At 50.5% G+C, this 19,299-nt stretch overlaps 1 protein-coding gene across 4 annotated transcripts in view; it reads left to right on the forward strand.

The window, feature by feature from the left end:
* SLC25A48 (solute carrier family 25 member 48) overlaps nucleotides 1-19,299 on the forward strand; it is a 56,756-nt gene that overhangs the window by 6,738 nt on the left and 30,719 nt on the right. For 3 of the 4 annotated variants that reach the window (XR_004318724.1, XM_014558276.2, XM_032476803.1), the window contains exons 3-5: nucleotides 1,849-1,920; nucleotides 3,952-4,211; nucleotides 17,140-17,397. Coding sequence is in view for 3 of the 4 variants with exons in the window: in XM_014558276.2 (XP_014413762.2) it covers nucleotides 1,868-1,920; nucleotides 3,952-4,211; nucleotides 17,140-17,397 (571 nt within the window). In the remaining variant the exon portion in view is untranslated. Of the gene's footprint in view, nucleotides 1-1,848; nucleotides 1,923-3,951; nucleotides 4,212-17,139; nucleotides 17,398-19,299 lie in introns of all 4 variants that reach the window. The other variant, XM_032476804.1, reaches the window with a different exon arrangement.

Genomic DNA, 19,299 nt, shown 5'->3' on the forward strand with positions numbered 1-19,299 from the left:
GAAAGGTCCAGGTAAAAGCCTCAGAGTTAGAATAACCTGGAGTCCAGTCCCAGCCTCCCACCTACTCTCCCGTGACTAGGGCACAGCACTTAACCTCCCTGAGCCTTGGTTTCCCCATCTGTAAAATGGGCAAAGAACACCTCCCTGGTGGGGCTGTCATGAAGATTGTCACTGTAGCAGCGAGGATAGAGCCGTGAGAGGGCCCTTCCTGTCCTGATGAACACACACGCTGGGGTATAGGGAAACAGATGAGCGACTTGTCCCTCACCCCTGGAAAAGCCAAGCTAGAAGGATCTGGGCTGCTGGCCTGGGTCAAAGACTCCTTCCCTGGGTGCAGGTGCCTCATCACAGGTGAGAGAGCCAGCCACTAGCTACTTGGTGGCAGTGGAGCTGGAGTCCAGATGCTCCCTGGCTCCTGGCACAGCTGGTGCATTTAAGGTTTATATCTGCTATAGTGTGACCAGGTTTTCCTAATCAAAGCTCAGCTCACTAGAGACCAGCTAGAGCTCTGTAAGAGAATAAATTTGCATTGTTCTAAGCCATTAAATTTATCATAGTTTGTTACAGTAGCAGTAGGGAACACACACAGGGAATCAGCTTTCTCCATCTGTAAAATGGGAATTGTGTGCAGGCCTCATAGCATTTGTGCTGTGCATCTATGAGATAAGTTCCATATGATGCGCAGTATTTCCCCAAGTATGCAGCTGGTGCACCCTAAATGCCAGCTCCTATTGCAATTTGAGCCCCCAGAGACTTGAGCTGTGCTGCTGGCCTCAGCTGCAGCCTCCCCAAGAGCTCGGTGTGGCTGACAGAACTTTGCTCTGGTCAAGACCGGGGTGAGGGGTGCCCTGGGCTCTTCTGCAGCCTTACTCAGACCCTCTCCCTGACTATAGATGGCCCCAGTCACCCGAGTCAGCCTCTGTTAGAGGACACCACGGCTTCACCTTCTAGCCCCTTGGTCAGCCAGCGCAAACAGCCAAGTGCCAGGGCCACACTCAGTTCCGGGGATGAGAGGGAAATGCGAGACGACCCTGCCCCAGATCAGGAGCCCAAATAGACCCTAAGTAAAAAGACAAACAGATGACATCATTGCAGCATGTAAGCTCAGACCCCAAAGATGAGCTGGAGAAAGAGCCTTCCACGTAGGTTGAACGTGCTGGAGGCAGGAAAGAACTGATGGTTCAGAGAGTGGGAGTGTGCCGTGTGGTGGGCACAGAGGGCAGGGGTGTGGAGGAAATGGGTGCTGTTTAGGTGTGGAATTTATTCTGAGTTTGATGGGAGGCCACTGGAGAGCTTGAAACAGCAGTGACACCATTCACTGTTGTTTGGAAATGATCAGTCTGACTGTTGTGTAGACACAGGCAAAGGAGCAAGGGGGGCCAGCAGGAGGCCAGTGAGGAGACCAGCCCATCATCCAGGTGAGAGATGAAGGGGCTGTGGGGGTGAAAAGGACAGGCTGCCTTCAGGAGTACTGAGGACGGCAGAGTGATGGACCGCAGATGGACGGGAGCCACCGGTTAGCTTTTTGTACTCAAGATGCAGCAGAACCTTATGTCCCCACACAAGCACTGTTTTTGCACAACAAACTGGCCTTTGTTCTTCTCTGAGACCAAAAGGGCTTCTGCTGCATTTAGCAAGGTGTGAGTGGGACATGGAAGGTGGCGGTGTAGATAGAGGACAGAGGGTCAGCCGGGCCAGGGCGGAAGCCCAGGCCTCCTTCCTGACTGGCTCCCTTGTGGCAGGGCCTTTCCCTCTCTGGGCCTCCGTTCTGGGAGCTCAGTGTCTTGGGGGCCGTGGGGACGTGACCTGGCTCCACGTGGTCCCTCACACCCTTGCCTCTCTCCACAGGCCCGCCTGCAGGCTGGCAATGGCTACGGGAGCACCCTCAGCTGCATCCGCACCGTGTACAGGAGGGAGAGTGTAAGTGGTCGCTGCGAGGGCAGCTGGGCCACACCTGCCGGGGCCTCCTGGGGACTGAGGTCGCAGCCCTCTCACCAGCATGTCTGTCTGTCCATCTGGCAGGAGGCCTGTTCATTAGCGCTCATTACCTTTGGCTCAGTTTTCCCTGTTCATCTCACAGCACTCCTCAAATATTATGTGTTACCTAAACTCAACCCTCCCACCAAGTGCGACGTTATTGAGGGAAAAAGCTGGTTTTGTGTAACTTCCCTGGAGAAATTCTGAGGAATTTAGAGCCACAGTGGGGAAAATCCCTGCAAAAACAGGATGACCTGTCAGGTTTTCAAAACAAAATGAGTGACAGTTAAACTGTATGCACACAGACTCCCTTATCTGGGTGGAATGGGGGCCAGGCTCTTCTGACCCCAGACACCAGGGCAAGCTTGTGCTGCCGGTCACTCCAGACCATGGACCAAGGGTTTTTTCCTGCAAAGAGGAACATCTAAATATCATTTTATGCAAGAAGCATCATGTACCCTTCTTGAGAATGAACGTATGCTTTGGGAAGACTTTCTAAGACTCCTCCTTGGGGAATTTAAAATAAATTTTAAAATGTAGGAAGAAATGAGCTGTTGATTTAAAGAAATGGTCAGGGGTAAGCCCCGTGGCAGCCTTGAGCTTTTCCTTGAGTCCTTGGAGATGTGGCCCCATTGTTGACCGCTGTCCCTACCAGGCTTCTCCCCAGTCCGGGCCCTGGAGCTTAGAAGCCTCCTGCCCACACCTGGAGTTTCTCCCGCGATGAAGGATGTTTTATGTCTAGCTGTTGTTCTGCCTCCACCTTCTGCTTTAAAATCAGGGTGATCTTTGCAAACCCAGTACAAGATGTTGTGCAATTGCTCCAGCCCCTGAATGACAGCTGTTGATTCTCCTTTTTGGCCCATGTTCCCTGCAGTGTCTACCAGCCAGCGTCCCAGCTTCGAGGCTTCTGTGGTGACTGTGGGCGCTCCTCTGAGGCATCACAGCTCAGGGCTAAGCGATGCCCCAGGTTGTCTGAGGGATCTTGTAGAGGAAGAGCCTGAAGCATGGTGTGTGTGTACATGTGAGTGTGTATGCATGCACATGTGTGTGTGGACGGGTGTGTGTGTGGTGTGTGTGTGGTGTCCTGCCCCTGGCAAATAGGGTCCACGCATGCAGGGCAGGATTAGTGGGTTTGAGCATGGCGTGGAGTTTTTACCACAGCTTCCCAGTGCTTTTTTGTCTTAGGTGTCATCTGTGTTGCCCTGACTCCTTCTTCTAAATGCCTATGGAAGTTTCCCACTTCAGTGGAGCATCTATGGTGTTCACTGAGAATACAGTGTGGGAGGGACCCTGGCCTAACTCAGCCTCCTGCATCCTGTGCAGGAGCCTCTTGGTGCTGTCCTTCCGGGGGCACCCTCTCTAGCTGTTTTCCAACAAATGCTCTTGCTCAGGGGCACCCAGCTACATGCTGACCCAGGTGCCCTGAGGAGCTGTGGGGCCCTTCGTACCTCCTCACCACAGGCTTATTTTAGCACATGTCAGTTTGTCTATCTGGGTTTCCTTCCCACCAGCCCCCCCCCCCCCCGCCGTGAGCTCAGTGAGGGTGGAGAGTGTTTCTTTCTTGCTGTCCCCAGGGCCTGGCACATGGCCAGTGCCCAGAGGATGTTTTTGTTGGAGTGGCGCAGGAGGAGGGAGTGTATGATGCTTGGCAAGCCCACTACCCACTGGGGCTCCCCCTCGGCCGCAGTCCAGGAACACTGCCACTCAGGTGACAAATGCAGGTTCCAGGCCCAGCATCCTGCAGCTCAGGAAGCAGAGCTCCATGCAGAAGCCAGTTCCTCTTCAGGGCGAGGGTGCTCTCACCCTCCCCTGTTTCTCTTCTCACATCATCATCCTCTTTCATTTTCTCCACGGACATACTGGTTGATTTTTCCTGTGGTATCTCCCCCACCAGCCTGCGGGCTCCAGGAGGGCAGGGTCTCTGCCAAGGGCAGCCCAGGCCCTCAGGCTTCCTCCCCCCGGATCTCCCCACAGGTGTTCCGGCTTCTTCAAGGGCATGTCCTTCCCCCTTGCCAGCATCACCGTCTACAACTCAGTGGTGTTCGGGGTCTTCAGCAACACGCAGAGGTTCCTCAGCCACCATCGGTGCCAAGAGCCCGAGGCTGGTCCGCGCCATGTGCTGTCTGACCTGCTCCTGGCCAGCATGGTGGCTGGTGTGGTCTCTGTCGGGCTGGGAGCACCCGTGGACCTCATCAAGATCCGGCTGCAGATGCAGACACAGCCATTTCAGGAAGGTAAGAGGCCAGGGGAGGGAGCCTGGTGTCAGGGCACCTGTGACCCTTTCTTGGTTTGTCGATCTGGGATACACTTAACATCCTTTTTATGGAGCAGGGCATCTCTGTCATATTATTTTATCTATAGTGGTAACTCCCATCGATTAAGGATTTACTATGCGCCAGGCACTTGCATCGAGCTCTGCACGTATTCTCTTCATGCACAATCCTGTGAGGCAGGTGTTGTGATTGTTGCCATTTTACAGATGAGAAAACTGAGGCTTCCCAAGGTTAAGGTACTTATTTAAGGATACACAGTTAATGACTGGCTAGTGAGGGCCAGCTACGTAATTTGCAGCCCTCCATGCAAAATGAAAATGAAGACTCCCCTGTTCAAAAATTAGTAAGAATTTAAGAAGGGCAACAGCAGAGCATTAAGTCAGGTGATGGACCCTCTGTGACTGCCAGGTCTCAGGCCCACACCTGCCCCACATGCCAGGGGATGCAGCCAGGGAGGCCCCGTGCAGGACCAGCTGCAGGGCCGTGAAGCAGGCCGCCCCCTTCTTGCCCCTGACATTCCATTAGAACTTCATTTCTTGTGTGCCATGAAGCTAGTCCTGCACCCCAGCTGCAGTTGTCCTCTTCTCCCTGCTGGGAAAGAGGTTGCTGCCTCTTCTCCTGGGAGCCGTTTTGATAAAAGAGGATTGAAAGAACTGGAAGGCACTTGTGTACGGAGTTAAAGCTGTCAGCTCTAGAGGAAGGATGAGCTGGGGGTCTTAGAAGACAAATTGCAATAACTTGGGGTTTGGTTCTTGGCTCTCATTTTACTGTGTCTCCTTAGGGAAGATACTGTCCCTTCCCAGGCCTCAGTCTCCTTTTCTGTATAATGGAAGGACTGGATCCATGGTCCTTCCCGTCACCTCAGATATATACCTGACAGCTCTTGTGGATAGGACCCCTCTCCCTGGTGGCCTTCCAAATAGCCTCCATGTAAGCCCTCTGCCCTAGAGGCTAGGAGTCAGCTGTGCCCCATGTCTCAGGAGCATCAGGGCCCAGTGCCTCTCATACCCCCAGCCTGGGTGCCTCTACTCAGCCTGCACTCCCTGCCCGACCAGGGAGGTGCCCAGGCCAGGACTACACATCCTCCGAGCATCCTCCATGCTGGTGCTCCTCACTGGGGTACATGGACAGCCTGGGGCATGGCTGCCCCAAGAACATGAGTCATACCAGATGGACACTCAGTGCCCCCAGGCCCATGGTCACCATCAGCATGCAGGGAGATGCAGGACAACAAGCAGGCTGGATCACCCAAGGGGGTCACAGAGCACAACCTATGGGGCGGCCTGGGGGGCCACAGGGCAGGTGGATCCCCACCTCTGTCTCCCTGACATGCTGAGTCATGTCTTCGTACAGTTCGGTTTGATCAAAGGATGGCAGCTCTGAGAAATGTTTGAAGCTGATCCTACCCTGGAGGCAAAAGCCAAAATGTAGAGAAATGAAGGACATCGCGAGCAGGCCTAGAATCCAGGAGTCCTGGCCCCCGGGCTGGCTTTCTGTGCTCTCCTGTCAACTTTAGAAAAGCTGTTTTAGTCTCAGGTGCAGAGGAAATCTCTCCATAAGCCTTAAAGCTCTTTGGAGTCCAGATGTTGGAAGAGTCTCAGTGATGAGGCCCCTCGGCTACTGGGGGCAGCCCCACCTCCTTCACAACTTGGGCGCCTTGTCTGTGGCAGGGGAGGAAATAGGGGGCAGCGTGCATGTGAGTGTGTGAGGGGACCCGCAGCTAGCCTGGACACCAAGGGAGATGTTTCTCAAGAGGTGCCTGAGACATTTGGAGGCATGTTAATTATTGAGCTTTCCTGGCAGTGTTTGGTTCCATCTTCTGTCCTGCCCTCATCTACCCCCACCTTCCTTGCAGACGGTGCTAGAACAGTGGCTGACTTGGCAGGCCATGGCCTGAGCCACAGGGGTCCTGAGGCCAGACTAGAAGCCTCTGGAGATGGAGGAAGGATAGGAGCAGCTAGAGAATAGTCAGACCCAAGAAAGGCCCCAATGCTGGGTGTGCAGAAGCCTTTGTTCTGGGGAGCTGAGCAGCCTCCATTGGTAGCTGACAAAGTTGCTCAGTGCTCATGGTGTGCCTGGTGCTGAGTTAAGTGCTGTATGTGCATCAGCTCATGTAATATCCACCCCAACAGCATGAGGTCGGCTTGACTGTTAGCCCTGTTCATGTATCCAACACACAATAGTTATGCACCTGCTGTGTGCCAGGCGCAGGGCTAGGTGCTGGGGACACAGCGGTGAACAAAATACTCTGTCCTGTCCCTCTTGTGGTGCTCTGTCCTGTCCAGCAGACAGGCAGACAGAAATTGGGCCACTCAAAACAGGGTGGGTGGGAGGCAGTGGGCTGCCGTCTCAGCCAGGCTCGGGGGCAGCACCAAGTACTGTGTGGACTGAGCAGTGCGGGGCTGTGGTTCATTGCAAGCTCGTGGTCTCTACTCTGAGTCAGGCCTGCTCTGCATGGTTGTTGTGCCACAATGGTTATTTTTAGGCCAGCTTGTGCAGGGCTTGTGGAATTGCTCATGGCTTACAGCTCTAGCCCAGAATTGCCAGTCCACTTCCTGGGTGGTGATGATGGGTGATGATGGGTGATGAGAGACTAAGCCATGTCCTGAAGCCAGGTGCTGGAGGCTTCTGGCTTCTCTGCTTTCAGGCTTGTGTCAGGTAGACTGGAGGCCGTGTCGAGGTGAGAGCTCAGTTCATCTGGTTGGAGACATGCAAATATAAAGCCATTGAGTTCCTTCTGATTGTCTATTAGTGGTGACCTGTGGTTGGAAATGTATGAAATACTAAACATTGGATGTAGAGGGAAAAAGTGCCCAACCACCTAAATACGATCACTGTGTTTCCTTTCCCTTTTCTATATGTATGGATTAAATGTTTTAAGCTGTTGTTCTCATGTTATACACAATTTCATATCCTGTTTTTAACTCAACATTATAACAGAAACATTTTCTATGTTACTAAAATAGCATGTAAAATTAAAATTCCACACACATATATACACATTTTGAGAGGATTGATATAGTCTGGTAAGAATTCAGTCTCTAGAGTTTGACTACCTGCTTCTAATCCAATCTCCACCAGAGTCCGGAAGCTCTGGACAAGATGCCTATGATCGCCAAGCCTCAGTTTACTCACCTGCAAAACAAGGTCTAACAAGAGTAGCTACTTCATAACTGGGATGGGATGGGACAGTGTATAACACATGGATCTCAGCAAGTGTCTGGTACATTGCAAACATGAAATAAATGTTAGCTATACAATTACACTTATTATTCAAATGTCTTCCAACTGACGAACATTTAGCTTGTTTACAGTTTCCCGTCTTTTAAAAATAGTGATGTGATCAGCAAAGTTGTCCATAAAGAGTTGCCTTCATTTGGGGTTCATTTCCCTAAATGTGTGGGCTCTAATTCGTGAGTGGGTCAAAGAGAATGGTCATTTTTAAGATTCTTGGTACGTACTGCAAAATTGTTATACAGAAGCGTTTTAACAAATGACATCGTCAGTTGAAGTTTAAAGGGAGTTTCTGTTTGGCACCACCTTCCGGTGCCTGCTGAACAGCACTGGAAACTCACAAAAACTCTTCCAACTTCACAGAGGTTTTCTCCTGAAACCTCTGTCACTTGGCCTGAGTTCAGTCGGATGCAGCCTTGATAGTAAGGCGCTGGGAAAAGACCTTCCCTTTTTAAGTCATCATTACTCTTCACGTGGGCAGGAGCCTCACTGGGTTCCCTGCTGGGCCTGAGCTGGAAATGGGGGCTGAGGTCCTAGAGGCCAGCAGTCCCTCTGCTGCCTGGGCGAAGTCACATCCTGGAGACCAACGGCCAGTGACACTCCTCCCCCATCTGGGAGCTTTCAGGTCTGTATTTTCATTAAGAGCCTGATTAACGTGCAGATCACAAAGCCCTTAACACCACAGGAGGCCAGAGTTTGGGGGATGAGAGGAGCACTCAGCATTAACTCTGTGCTGACCCTGACCAGGCCCAGCTGGAGGCAAAAGGCTGAGTGTTACACCTCTCTGATTCATTCATTCAGGAGCATTTTCTGTGTGACACACACAGCCCTGCCTTCATGGAGCACACAGTCTGGTGGGGAATCAGGTAGGTACCAGAATGAGAAGGGCCTGGGGAAGGCCCTGGAACCTCTGAATCTGGCTCTGCAGATCAGGAAGGCTCCAGAGAGGAAGTAGCTGTTGACCAGTCTTTGAATACTGGCTGCCATTTAAAGGTAGGGATGTCGTGGGGAGAGTTGTTTCAGGCTGAGGAATGATGTAGAGACGGAGTCAGTGGCAGGAAAGGCAGGCGTGTGGCAGGATGCGGGGAGCAGGGAGAGGTGGGCTCTGGAAGGTACGGGGGCAGTTGTGGAGAGCTTGGATTTCAGCTGAGTAGGGGTTTCGGTGCCATTCAGGGGGCACTGGAGCGTCTCAGACATCAGCAGGACCTGAGCAACACCACGTGGTAGGAAAGTGACCCCGGCCTTGAGAAGAGGTGGAAGGGGGTGGGAATGGTGGAGGTGAGAAGGCTGATTTGAAGGCTGCTGCCACAGACCCGGCGAGAGGCTAGGAACACCCGACCCAGGGCCGTGGGCTTGGGGAGCAGAGGGGGTGGCAGCTGGAAGAGGCATTGATGATGCAGAACCAGCAGGCCAAGGAGGAGAGAGGGAAGTGTGGAAAATGACCCAGATTGCCAAGTTGGGTGGCGCTGAGGAGGGGGGCCCCTCCCATGCAGGGAAAGAAACAGCCAATGAAGTGAGCGCGACAGAGCTTGGCGTGGAGGGGTGAGCAGCATGTGCTCGTGGTTGCTGCTGCTGATCTGGACCCTGGCCGGAAGGGTAGCTCGAGTGAGAACGTGGTGACTTTGCCTCGGTTCCTGTTGAGGGAGGGACTGCAGCTGGAATGCCAGGGCTGGAGGTCTCGACAGGTGTGACAGACAGAGAAGTGACAGCTGAAGTCATAGAAGTTAGCTGCAGAAACCAAGAGGATGAACGTTACTGAGAAAACATCGCAGAGGAGTTCGGGAAGGGCTGCACTGGCACTAACAGCTGCTGCTAACAAGCCCTGAGCCCTGCTGCGGGCCCTGCGCTAACGCACGTCCGGTGAGGCAGTCACCGCAGCAGCTCTGTGGCTGAAACAGGCACTGTCGTTCTCTCTTTGGCAGGTAGGGAAACTGAGGCTGGGCCTATGTGACTTGTCTGTGCTCTCTGTGCTGTTCTGCCCCAGGCCATGCAGCTCCCCACCCTGGGAACAGAGTCCTGAGAGACATAGGTCACCAACCTGGGGAAGGAGAGTGAAGAGGGGAGAGTTGCTGAAGTCAGGGTGACAGTGGGGACGGAGACCAAGGGCTAGAGAAGGGAGAAGACTTTCTTTTCCAAGTTGGGAAAGGAAAAGGAAGAGACATTTGAGTGAGAATTTTGAGACAAGAGGAAGGAAGTTGAGGGAGCTTGGCTCTCCCATATTTAAGGTAATCTGAATGGAATGAAGAGGGCACAATGTGGCCAGGACTCAGGGAGAAGAAGGTCCTAACTCCTGGATGTGTCAAGAGGAGACAAGCCAGGCTGGATGGTGACAGAAGGGAGCACCAGCCGAGGGGTGCATCTGGGCAGGCGAGATGATTAACCACCTACCTGAACGTAAAGCCTGTTTGAGCCCAAGAATCTGCATGATGACAAAATGGCATGCAACCATTTCTTCGATTTCCCTGTGTCTTCAGAAATCTCTAGCTGGGAAGGTCAACACCTGTGCCTCAGAGGCCCTGACTACTTTAGTCTGTCTTTGGTAACATAGTCTTATTGCTCCCACAAAGATGTGTGGCTGCTAGGAAATAAGCTCTTCCCAAGGCAGGTTAACACTGGGGAGGGTCTTCCTTTTGGTACAGTGGAGCTTCTAAGACGTTCCCAGTTCAGGGCAGGAATTTTTGATGTTAAGCTCTGTGAAGGGACACTTGTTGCTCTATTCAGCTTCTGAATAAGGAAGCCTGTGGGAAGGCAGGAACCCTTGGAGCATGTTAAAGGGCACAAAAACCTGGAGACAAGCCAGGACCATACAGCTGGGGCCTTCTTCTCAAGTAGGCTGTGGATTGGCAATAGGAGGTGAGGGCTGGAGCAATAGTGGCCCAAAAGTAGAGGGAGGAGGTTTGTGAAGAGGTCAGGCATATAGCCACACAATTTCAGGAGGCATCCTTGAGTTCTGGGCGGTTTGAATCTTTTTTCAAACTGTGGTCCCACATAGCTCGCCAAGATTAATGTAGGTGCACACACCATAATGCACCACTGTGCAAGTTGCATGCGATGGGGACATGCCCATTTGTTCTTTAAATCAATTGACATGGGCAAGTATTATCCTGATTTCTGGCCTCGACACTGGTATTGATGGTTCTCAGCACCACGTGGGCACCCACAGTCTCCCACGGTAGGCTTGGCAGCTCTCTGCAAGTCATGGCAGGTCACAGCAGGGCACGACTGCCTGCGGCTGGCAGGTGTAGCACTTCCAGAACCTGAAGTCACCTCAGGACAAGGTAACAAAGACAAGAAGGACAACTCTTAGCCTCAAATAAAGTTCATTTGTACTGCACGCATTTTAGTAAAGTATATTTGCCAGCATTCTTACTTAATTTTCACAAAAGCCCAATGAGGCAGACAAGCCACTTAATTCTTCCTTATGTAGATGATGAGGAAACCGAGGCCCAATGTGGTTGAGTCCTTTGCCCCAGGTTGTATAGGAAATAGCAACTGGGCAGCAGAGCAAATCCCAACTGCTCCTAATCTGGGCTCTTTCTGCTCAACGTCTGCCTATCATAGACCCTCAGACCATGAGGAAACTGCTGGACCCATTAGAAGTAGGAACTGGGACACAGATTCCCAGTTAGTAATATCCTGGGGGAGTGAACTGAGGGGTCCCCCAGCCTGCTCAAACCCAAACCACAGAGGTTATCCCCAGCCTGGCTGCTGGAGGACGAACATCCACATTTCTGGATGCTTCCGTAGCATGTAAACCAGTGCAGCAGCTTAGACCATGATTTGGAAGTAATTTTTAGCATTTATAGCCTCTGGCACAAGGACCAGACAGGGCTGGGTTTGGAAGAAGGCTGAGTGTGGGATGTGAAGCTTTGGGAGGCCCTGGTGCTAGAGCTGTCAGTCAGATGCTCAGGACTTCCCTGGATAGATGCTGAGGCACATGAGGGCCACAGTGCCTGTGACAGGCCCCAGAGTGTGACTCCCATCATCAGGAAACTCACTGCATGAGTCAGAGCAAAACCTCCTGCTCAGAAAGCAGAAGCAACCAGGACAGACCCCATAACAGGGGGCACGGCCTTGGCGTGGACTAGGGGTCCCAGCTTTTTCTATGAGTACCTTTTAAATATACAAAATGGAGTCCAATCCATAAACAGCGGCTTTATTTTGTGTCTATGGATTAAGAAAAAACCCATGACAACAAGCTACTACAGCTTATTTGTATAAACAAATGTTTACTGTGTTCCCACAATAGCACCTACACATGGAAGAAAAATGGTCACATATGTATGTGAGATATTCTGTCCATCTATATTGCTTATGAATTTGTGGGTGCCTTGAAATAATTCCATGCTCCCACCTTCCATTTGAGAGCCTGCTGGCCCAGACGTATTTGAATACAGAACACTTGGTAAGCCTGCAATCACTGACCAGGACCAGCCGGTCCCCCTCTGTGGATGGTCGACTTGTTAAGGATTTTCTGTAGAAAGTGACCTGTTGAGAGATGATGTTGTGTTTCCGTCCCACCCTGACACAGGCACACAGGAGAGGTCTGGTGGCGCTCCCCCTTACAGAGAGTGGTCAGGCCTTTGTGTTCCTGAGGGCTGGCCCTCCTTACTAACTCAGAGGATCATTGATCAGCCATTGTGTTTCAGTTGGCTTTCCTGTCTCCAAGGTCATGACCCATTGAAGAAATTGAACAGCATTGCCTTCAAGAAAGGAAAGAAATGAAGCTCGTTCTTGTTTGTGTCTGGGAAGGGTGCAACAGGATGCTGTGGCAGGTCGCTGGGTTCTGAGAAAGCCAGTAGGGGCAGATCTGTGGGGACCTTAGCCTATATCTGGGCTAGTTCAGCCTCTCTAGGGTAGGAGGACTCCAGGAGGTGGCTACATATGTCCCATTAGACCTGGCCAAACCTAGAAATACCCACCCCCTGCAGAGGCACCTGCAGAGGCACCTGCCTTCAGAGGGACCTCCTGGCCCAGGCAAGCAAAACACCAACACTGGTGCAGCGCAGTAGAGCCGGACAGCCGCAGCATGTGGTCCAAGGAGCAATGGCAGGGATCCAGCTGGACAAGGCATGGGAGCTTGGAGGAGGGGTCTCTTTAGAACTGGTTGGGCCTCCTTCTGCTCCTAGTTGAAGGTTAGGAGCAGGGTGGGGCCAATTTTATCAACTTTGAACATCCTGCCAGTCTTGGTGTTAGGGGGCTTGAGTTGATCCTAATCGAATTTGGGAAAGAAAATCAACACAGGCATTCTGAGTGCTATATATCTATCATTGTAAAACGCTCTTAATTTAGAGAGTGCAGCCAGAAATGATCTCAAGGGCAAAGTGCTCATGATAAGAAATGAAAAAATCTGATTCATAATTTTATCCTTATTTTTGAACCAAAAATTCTCACTAGGGAATCTAAATATATTTCACCCTAGAAAGAAAGAAACCTAATGTGAATCACTTCCCATGCATGTGCACACGCCCAGGCCCAAGCCCTGAAAGTTCTGGAACAACAGGCTGAGGGTTGGTTGTCCAGTGTGTGTGGAGTACTCACCTCCTTCCTCAGGTTCCTTGCAGAAAGACATACAAGTCCACAAATCTCAGTCTTGCATATTTCCAAGAGCTGCTTGCCAGCAATCTCCCGAGTCAGTTATTAAGGGTCATCAAAATTTGTTTTCTACTACATAAAATCGGTCCACTGCTAGAGTTACCGAGAACTCTGATTCAGCACTTTTCTAAGTCTAGCTGCTGAGAGCCCCCCAGGCCACACCTTCCCCCGCTGAGCCACAGAGCATCTGTGGTCTGAGCAACTGATAGGAATTCCTGCTGTCTTCTGCTTTGTGGTCCCTTATGAATCGTTCATACCACTATCTTACTACAGTAGATGGGCCTGTAACAGCCATCGCCTAAAAGAGATTGGGTTCTCACCTAGTGACCCATCACTGGTGTCATGGAACCCCTTTACCTTGAAAAGCAGGAGAGGGTCAGTAGGCTTGGGATCTTTGCTCTGCTTGAGTGAACAGTGACCCACAAACACAGTTTACTTCAAGTGTAAGATGTCATTTTCTCAGTAGGATGTGGTGACTGGTGCATGCCACGGTCAAAACTCACCAACTGTGCACTTAAAAGCTACACGTTTGATAGATTGTAAATTATACCTCAGTTAAAAACAAAGTAAGAAAAACAAGTGTGGGGGGCCAGAGAAGACAGGGGCTCTTGAGAGTGATGGTCCTCCTGGGAAAAGAGGTGAGACTTAAGAACAGAGTGGAGAAGAGGTCCAGCCAAGAAGGCATCGTCCTTAGTGTAACAGCAAGGACACATTCAACAAAGCCCAGGTAAGGAACGTTCAATTAACAAGAAGGGGGTTGGTGTACTCTTAAAAATAGTCCCTGTCATAAAAAACAAAGAAAGGCTGTGGAAATGCTCTAGACGAAAGGAAGCTAAAGAGACAGGACACCTAAATACAATACCTGATAGACTGGATCCTGTCCCGGGGCGGGGGAGGATCACTCTAAAGGTCACGATGAGATCATGTGACAGTGCGAGCACAGGCAGTGCCTTAGACACAAGTATTGTCCATGTAGATTATGAAGCCAGCAACTGCCCTACGGCCTGTAAGATAGCATCCTGATTCTTAGGAAACACAGACTGAAGTATTTAGGGGTAAAGGGCCTTTTTGTATGTAATTCACCCTGAAATGGCTTGGAAAACAAAATGATGTATGTATGTATGTGAAAAAGAATTTCCTTATTGCTTATCTTGGGGAAAAAAAGACTGAAAGCACAGGTTTGGTTCTGGTTTGGGGCTTGATGACAAAGCCAGTTTATGGTCTGGCAGGCCTTTTTCCAGTTTTATCAGACGTTCTCCTTGTATCAGTGATTCCTGAAAGCCACTTCAAACCCACGGCTGATTCATGAAAACCTTGACTCCACGTCAGGTCACTATTACCTGGAGATGAACACGGCCCAGGCCAAGTTTTTGCACTGGGACAGTGGCATCTGTTCAGTTTAATTGCATATGCACGTTTCAGTGAGAAGGGGGTGGGGGAGGGAGGGAGACAGCGTACAAACCAGAAAACAAATGAGGTAAAAGTAGGTGAATCTGGGTCAATGTGTTCTGTGTACAATCTTCCTTTTTTGCATTTTTAAAAAAAATTTGAAATTTCCAAATAAAAAGTTTTTTAAAAAATATTGCGGAATGAGGGAGCTGGAAGGCGTTCCAAGGGCTTCACATTATCAACTTATGTCTAGAAAGCCCTGGCCACCAATTCCATGACAATTACATTGCAGTAATAGTCATAAGTGGGTCATTTTCAGGCAATAAAAGATAGATTGCTGAATGTTACAACCTTGAGAGGGTGTGAGAGAATTTCCTTCTTGCTTATCCTGAAAAGAAAAGGAAAAAAGTATAGGTTTTTATTGACAAAGCCAGTTGGAGTTTGGACAAGTAGTTTTTTCAACATCTGTACCTCCAAACAAGCAGAATGTTATCAGGACACTCTCCTACAATCAGTAACTTCTGAAAGCTACATCAAACCCGTAGTTGATTTGTGAAAACCTTGGCTCCTGGGATAGGTCACTGTTACTTCAACATGAGCATGGCCCAGGCAAGGTTTATATGTTGGGACAATTATATCTGTTTGGTCTAATGTCAGAATTTCCCAGGATGACCCTGGCTGTATCATAGTGGATTTGGGAGAGGAAGGGGTGTTCAGTGACCTCCCACTGGGCTCTCAAAGACCATAATGTCTGATCTTGCTCTGAGCTCAGAGGCCCCTGTGCCCCCAAAAGTGGCCACCACCCCTGCTCACTGCCTGCAGGATCCACTGTACAGGTGAACGGGACTCAGCCTCCCGCCCACGCTGTAGTTGGCCTAATGCACATGGCCATGATGCCCCTCTACCCCGACGCAGAAAGTAAATAGAGGGTTCGTTTCTTCAGGCATACTTCCCGAGCAAATAGAAACCTCCCCCCTTGGACTCGTCTCCTTCTGGGATGAGTGAAAAGGACAGGTTGTACTTTACTCTTAAAAAGTCCAGCTTGGATTGTGGCATCATGAAGCTTAGTATTATCCTCTGACCTTCATCTGGTCAAGCTGGGGCTATTGTGGGGACTTGGAAGTTCAACTATATAATGGAAGTGGTCTGTCTTTTAGCCAGCACGTCTTTAATACAGCCTGTATGCAAAACCCAGTTGAGAGGATGCTTACATGGAATTAAACTCAGGTGGCAAAATGGGCATGTGATCACAGGCACGCTTCATTCTGTCTCAGTCCTGGTCATGTCATGTTAGTTCTTCAAGAAGGGAAAGTTGAGAATACGAGTACACTTGACCTGCAGTGGGACTAAGAGGTCTCTGGCCACAAGTTAAAGCTGTGCTAAAGGGTCCGTAGCAGACTAGGTGAGCATCAGAGGCAGAGATGGAGGGAGCCAGGTGGAAGGATTAGAGGGAGAGACTGAGTCACTACTTGCTGGTTACATACATCCTGAGAAGAAGCTACTGACATAATAACCCATGATCTGTCAGCAAAGAACCCAGAGGTCAGACAAGGAGACAGCCCCTGTGCCCTAGGACTCTGAGGGGCCAGTGGCACCGGTGCTGCCCTACAGCTGTTCCAGGGCACAGCCTGGCCAGGGCTGGAGTGAGTGAGAACATGTCCAGCCCGCCAGCCAGTGCATCCTGCGCCTGATTCACACCAATCAGCTCGGTCTCAGTATCATCTGGTGACAACTTAGTGCACCCCTACAGTGTTCCTAGCACCATGCTGAGCTCTTTATGGGTATTACCTTATGGATACTCACAACCGTCTGTTCTTGTTTTTATTTAAAAAATATAATTTTCCAGCTTCATTGAGATACACTTGACATATAACACTGTGTAAGTTTAAGGCTCACAATGTGATGATTTGATGTGTGTATGTACAGTGAAATTATTACTGAGATATGGTTATTTAATAAATCAATCACTTCACATAGTTACCACTTTGTATGTGTGTGTGTGTGTGTGTGTGTGTGTGTGTGTGTGTGTGTGTGTGTGTGTGTGTGGAGAACATTTAACATCTACTTTCTTAGCAACTTTCAAGTATACAATACAGTATTGGTCGGTCCTCTTTTTAAAGGTAAGAAAACACAGGCAGAAAAGATACCTACCAAGGTCAGAAAATTGGTAAGCAGGGCCAGGATTTGGAACCAGGACAATCTGGGTTGTCTCATATACTTTTTTTTCACCACGCTGTGCCCAAGTACAGACACACACACAAACACACACACACACACACACACACACGAGTGTGTTGGATTTTTGAGCTTCTGCTTCAAGAAGGAGCTGGGTTTGGCTCATCGTATTTGATCTTAGGCATTCTGCAGTCACACAGAATGTCCTGCAGAAGGACATAGTGATGGTTGACCGGGAACCTTGGGGTATTCTAAGGCATTGGTTGCTTTATCTCCTGGCTGGGACTGTCTCTCATCTGGCTGCACGTGCTGGCAGGGGCTCCCTGTTGGGACTTCAGAATCTGCATCTGAGCTGCCAAGAAGGTCAGAAGGTTTGGTAAAAATCAACTGGTGACTTGAGTGGGAACTGTCAATGGGCTGGACTGACTCCAGTGCCAGAGAATGGCCTGGCTCTTGACCCCAGGTCACTTGCCATCTTTTCACCCTGTCCTTGCAGCCAGCCTTGGAGTGAAGCCCCGGGTGGCAGCTCTTGGGGAGCAGCCAGCCTATCAAGGGCCTGTGCATTGCATCGCAACCATCGTGAGAACCGAAGGCCTGGCAGGGCTGTACCGGGGCGCCAGTGCCATGCTGCTGAGGGACGTCCCGGGCTACTGCCTCTACTTCATCCCCTATGTGTTCCTGAGTGATTGGATCACGCCTGATGCCCATGCAGGCCCCAGCCCCTGTGCTGTGTGGCTGGCAGGCGGCATGGCAGGTAAGGACAGTGCGGCTGATCCCTGACCCTGTGCTGACCACCACCGAGAGACAGCTGGGGAGCCTACCATGCCCTTCTCAGCCCCAGGGAAGGGCAGGATTCACCCAGCCACTCATCCCACAATACTTTGTTCAATACCTGTTAGGTGCCAGACCTAACCAGGCAGAGGAAGGGCTCAGAATGGGGGACGGTCCCCTCTCTTCCTCCCATCCCCTTCCCTCTGAGTCCCTATTGGGACTCATTAAGCTTTCAGTTGGAAGATATATTTTATGACTCACATTGTTCCAGGTATCACTGAGCTTTGAAAAGAAAATCTGTTAACACAATCCACCTTTGTTGAATGTTGGCACCCTACAAACCTTTCTCATGTGAGGATTTCATTAGCTCCATGAGGTAGGAATCAGTCTCCCCATTTTTCAGATGAGAAAATTCAGCTTCAAAGAGATTAAGTTACCAACCCAAGGTCACACAGCTAGTGCAGACACTATAGCTGGGACTCTGCAGTCAGAAAGATCCAGGTTCAAATCCACACTTAGTCATTTTGTGACCCTGAACTGGGGGTCCAACTATAACCTCCCTACTCAGAACCCAGCTGCATCCCCATTTCACTTAGAGTAAAAGTCAATGACCATGCAATGGTTTCAGGGCCCTCTGCCTATTACCCTTCTGCATTCATTTTCTGCAACCGCCCCCTTACTTGCTCTGCTCCAACCACAGTGGTCTCTGCTGCAGCTTGAGTGTGCTGCTCTCTCCCCACCACAGGGCCTTTGCACTGCTATTGCTGCCGCTTGGGTTAAGCAGTGCGTAGGTCATCAGGGACTTTGACAAGAACCATTTTGATGACAAAAAGGGTGTGAAAACCTAACTGAAGTAGGATCAAGAGAGAATGGGATGAAAGAAATTAGAGAGCCCAAGTACACACAACCCTTCACCCGAGGGATTTGGCCGTGCTGTAATGGGGAAGAGAGAACTGCAGCTATAGCCAGAGAGGGGTACAGAAGTCAAGAGAGGATTGCTTCTTAAGAAGGCTGACAGCATGGCATGTTTGTTGGGAAAGATCGGCTAGAGAGAAGAAAATTGTCATTCCTCCTCCTCATCACCATGAGCAACTGTGCTTGAATCTTAGCAAACGTGTAACAAAGCCCACATCTTAGCCACCAAACCCCAGTGTTTTCCCTTCCATCACGTGCCTGAGACCTGGCCTGTACCGGCTCCCAGTAAGCACTCATTAGCGGAGAATTAAAGCAACATCCCAGCTGCTCTCATTTCTGATAAGAGCAGGTATGTATGGCCTGGCAGGCAAACCTGGTTTTGTAATTCTCTCGCCCGTGGGCTGAGAAACAAGAGTGTGTGCGAGGGCAGCCTGTGGGCCAACTTCAGGGAAAGTGGCAGGAGGGAGGAGAGGTCCAGAGGGTCCCCAGAGGACCGGGACAGGAGGCCGGGATGGGCAGAGGGCTGGGACAGGCTAGGGCCTCTTTTGGGAGCTGCTGCGCAGCAGTTACAAAACCTTGCAAACCAGCTGCCTTGGACTTTGGCATCAGTCTGTTTTTCTCTCCCCATCAAAGAATGTGCTAATGTCTGTGTTTACACAATAACCTGGTGTTGTTTTCTTAGAGTCCTTTAAAGTCACAAAAGTTCTCAAACCGGGGCGCCTGGGCTTTTCCAATGAGGATAACCCAGTGACACCTGGTCCCAAGGCTTCTATTCCACATCACTGGGAAAGATAAGAGCTTTTTAAAGAGCTGCCCCTGGTCTTCTCTGCCATCCCTAGGCTGGCGCTTCCTTGGCAAGCAGTCTACCTGCAAGTGTTTGTTTCGCATTTCCATGTTCAGAGTAAATCTTGCCTGTGGAGAGCTGCCAGCCTCCAGCCTCAGGCCTCACCCTGGGCTCCCTCTCGTGTGC

Source organism: Camelus ferus, chromosome 3 (assembly GCF_009834535.1).
Source record: "Camelus ferus isolate YT-003-E chromosome 3, BCGSAC_Cfer_1.0, whole genome shotgun sequence".
Lineage (NCBI taxonomy): Eukaryota > Metazoa > Chordata > Mammalia > Artiodactyla > Camelidae > Camelus > Camelus ferus.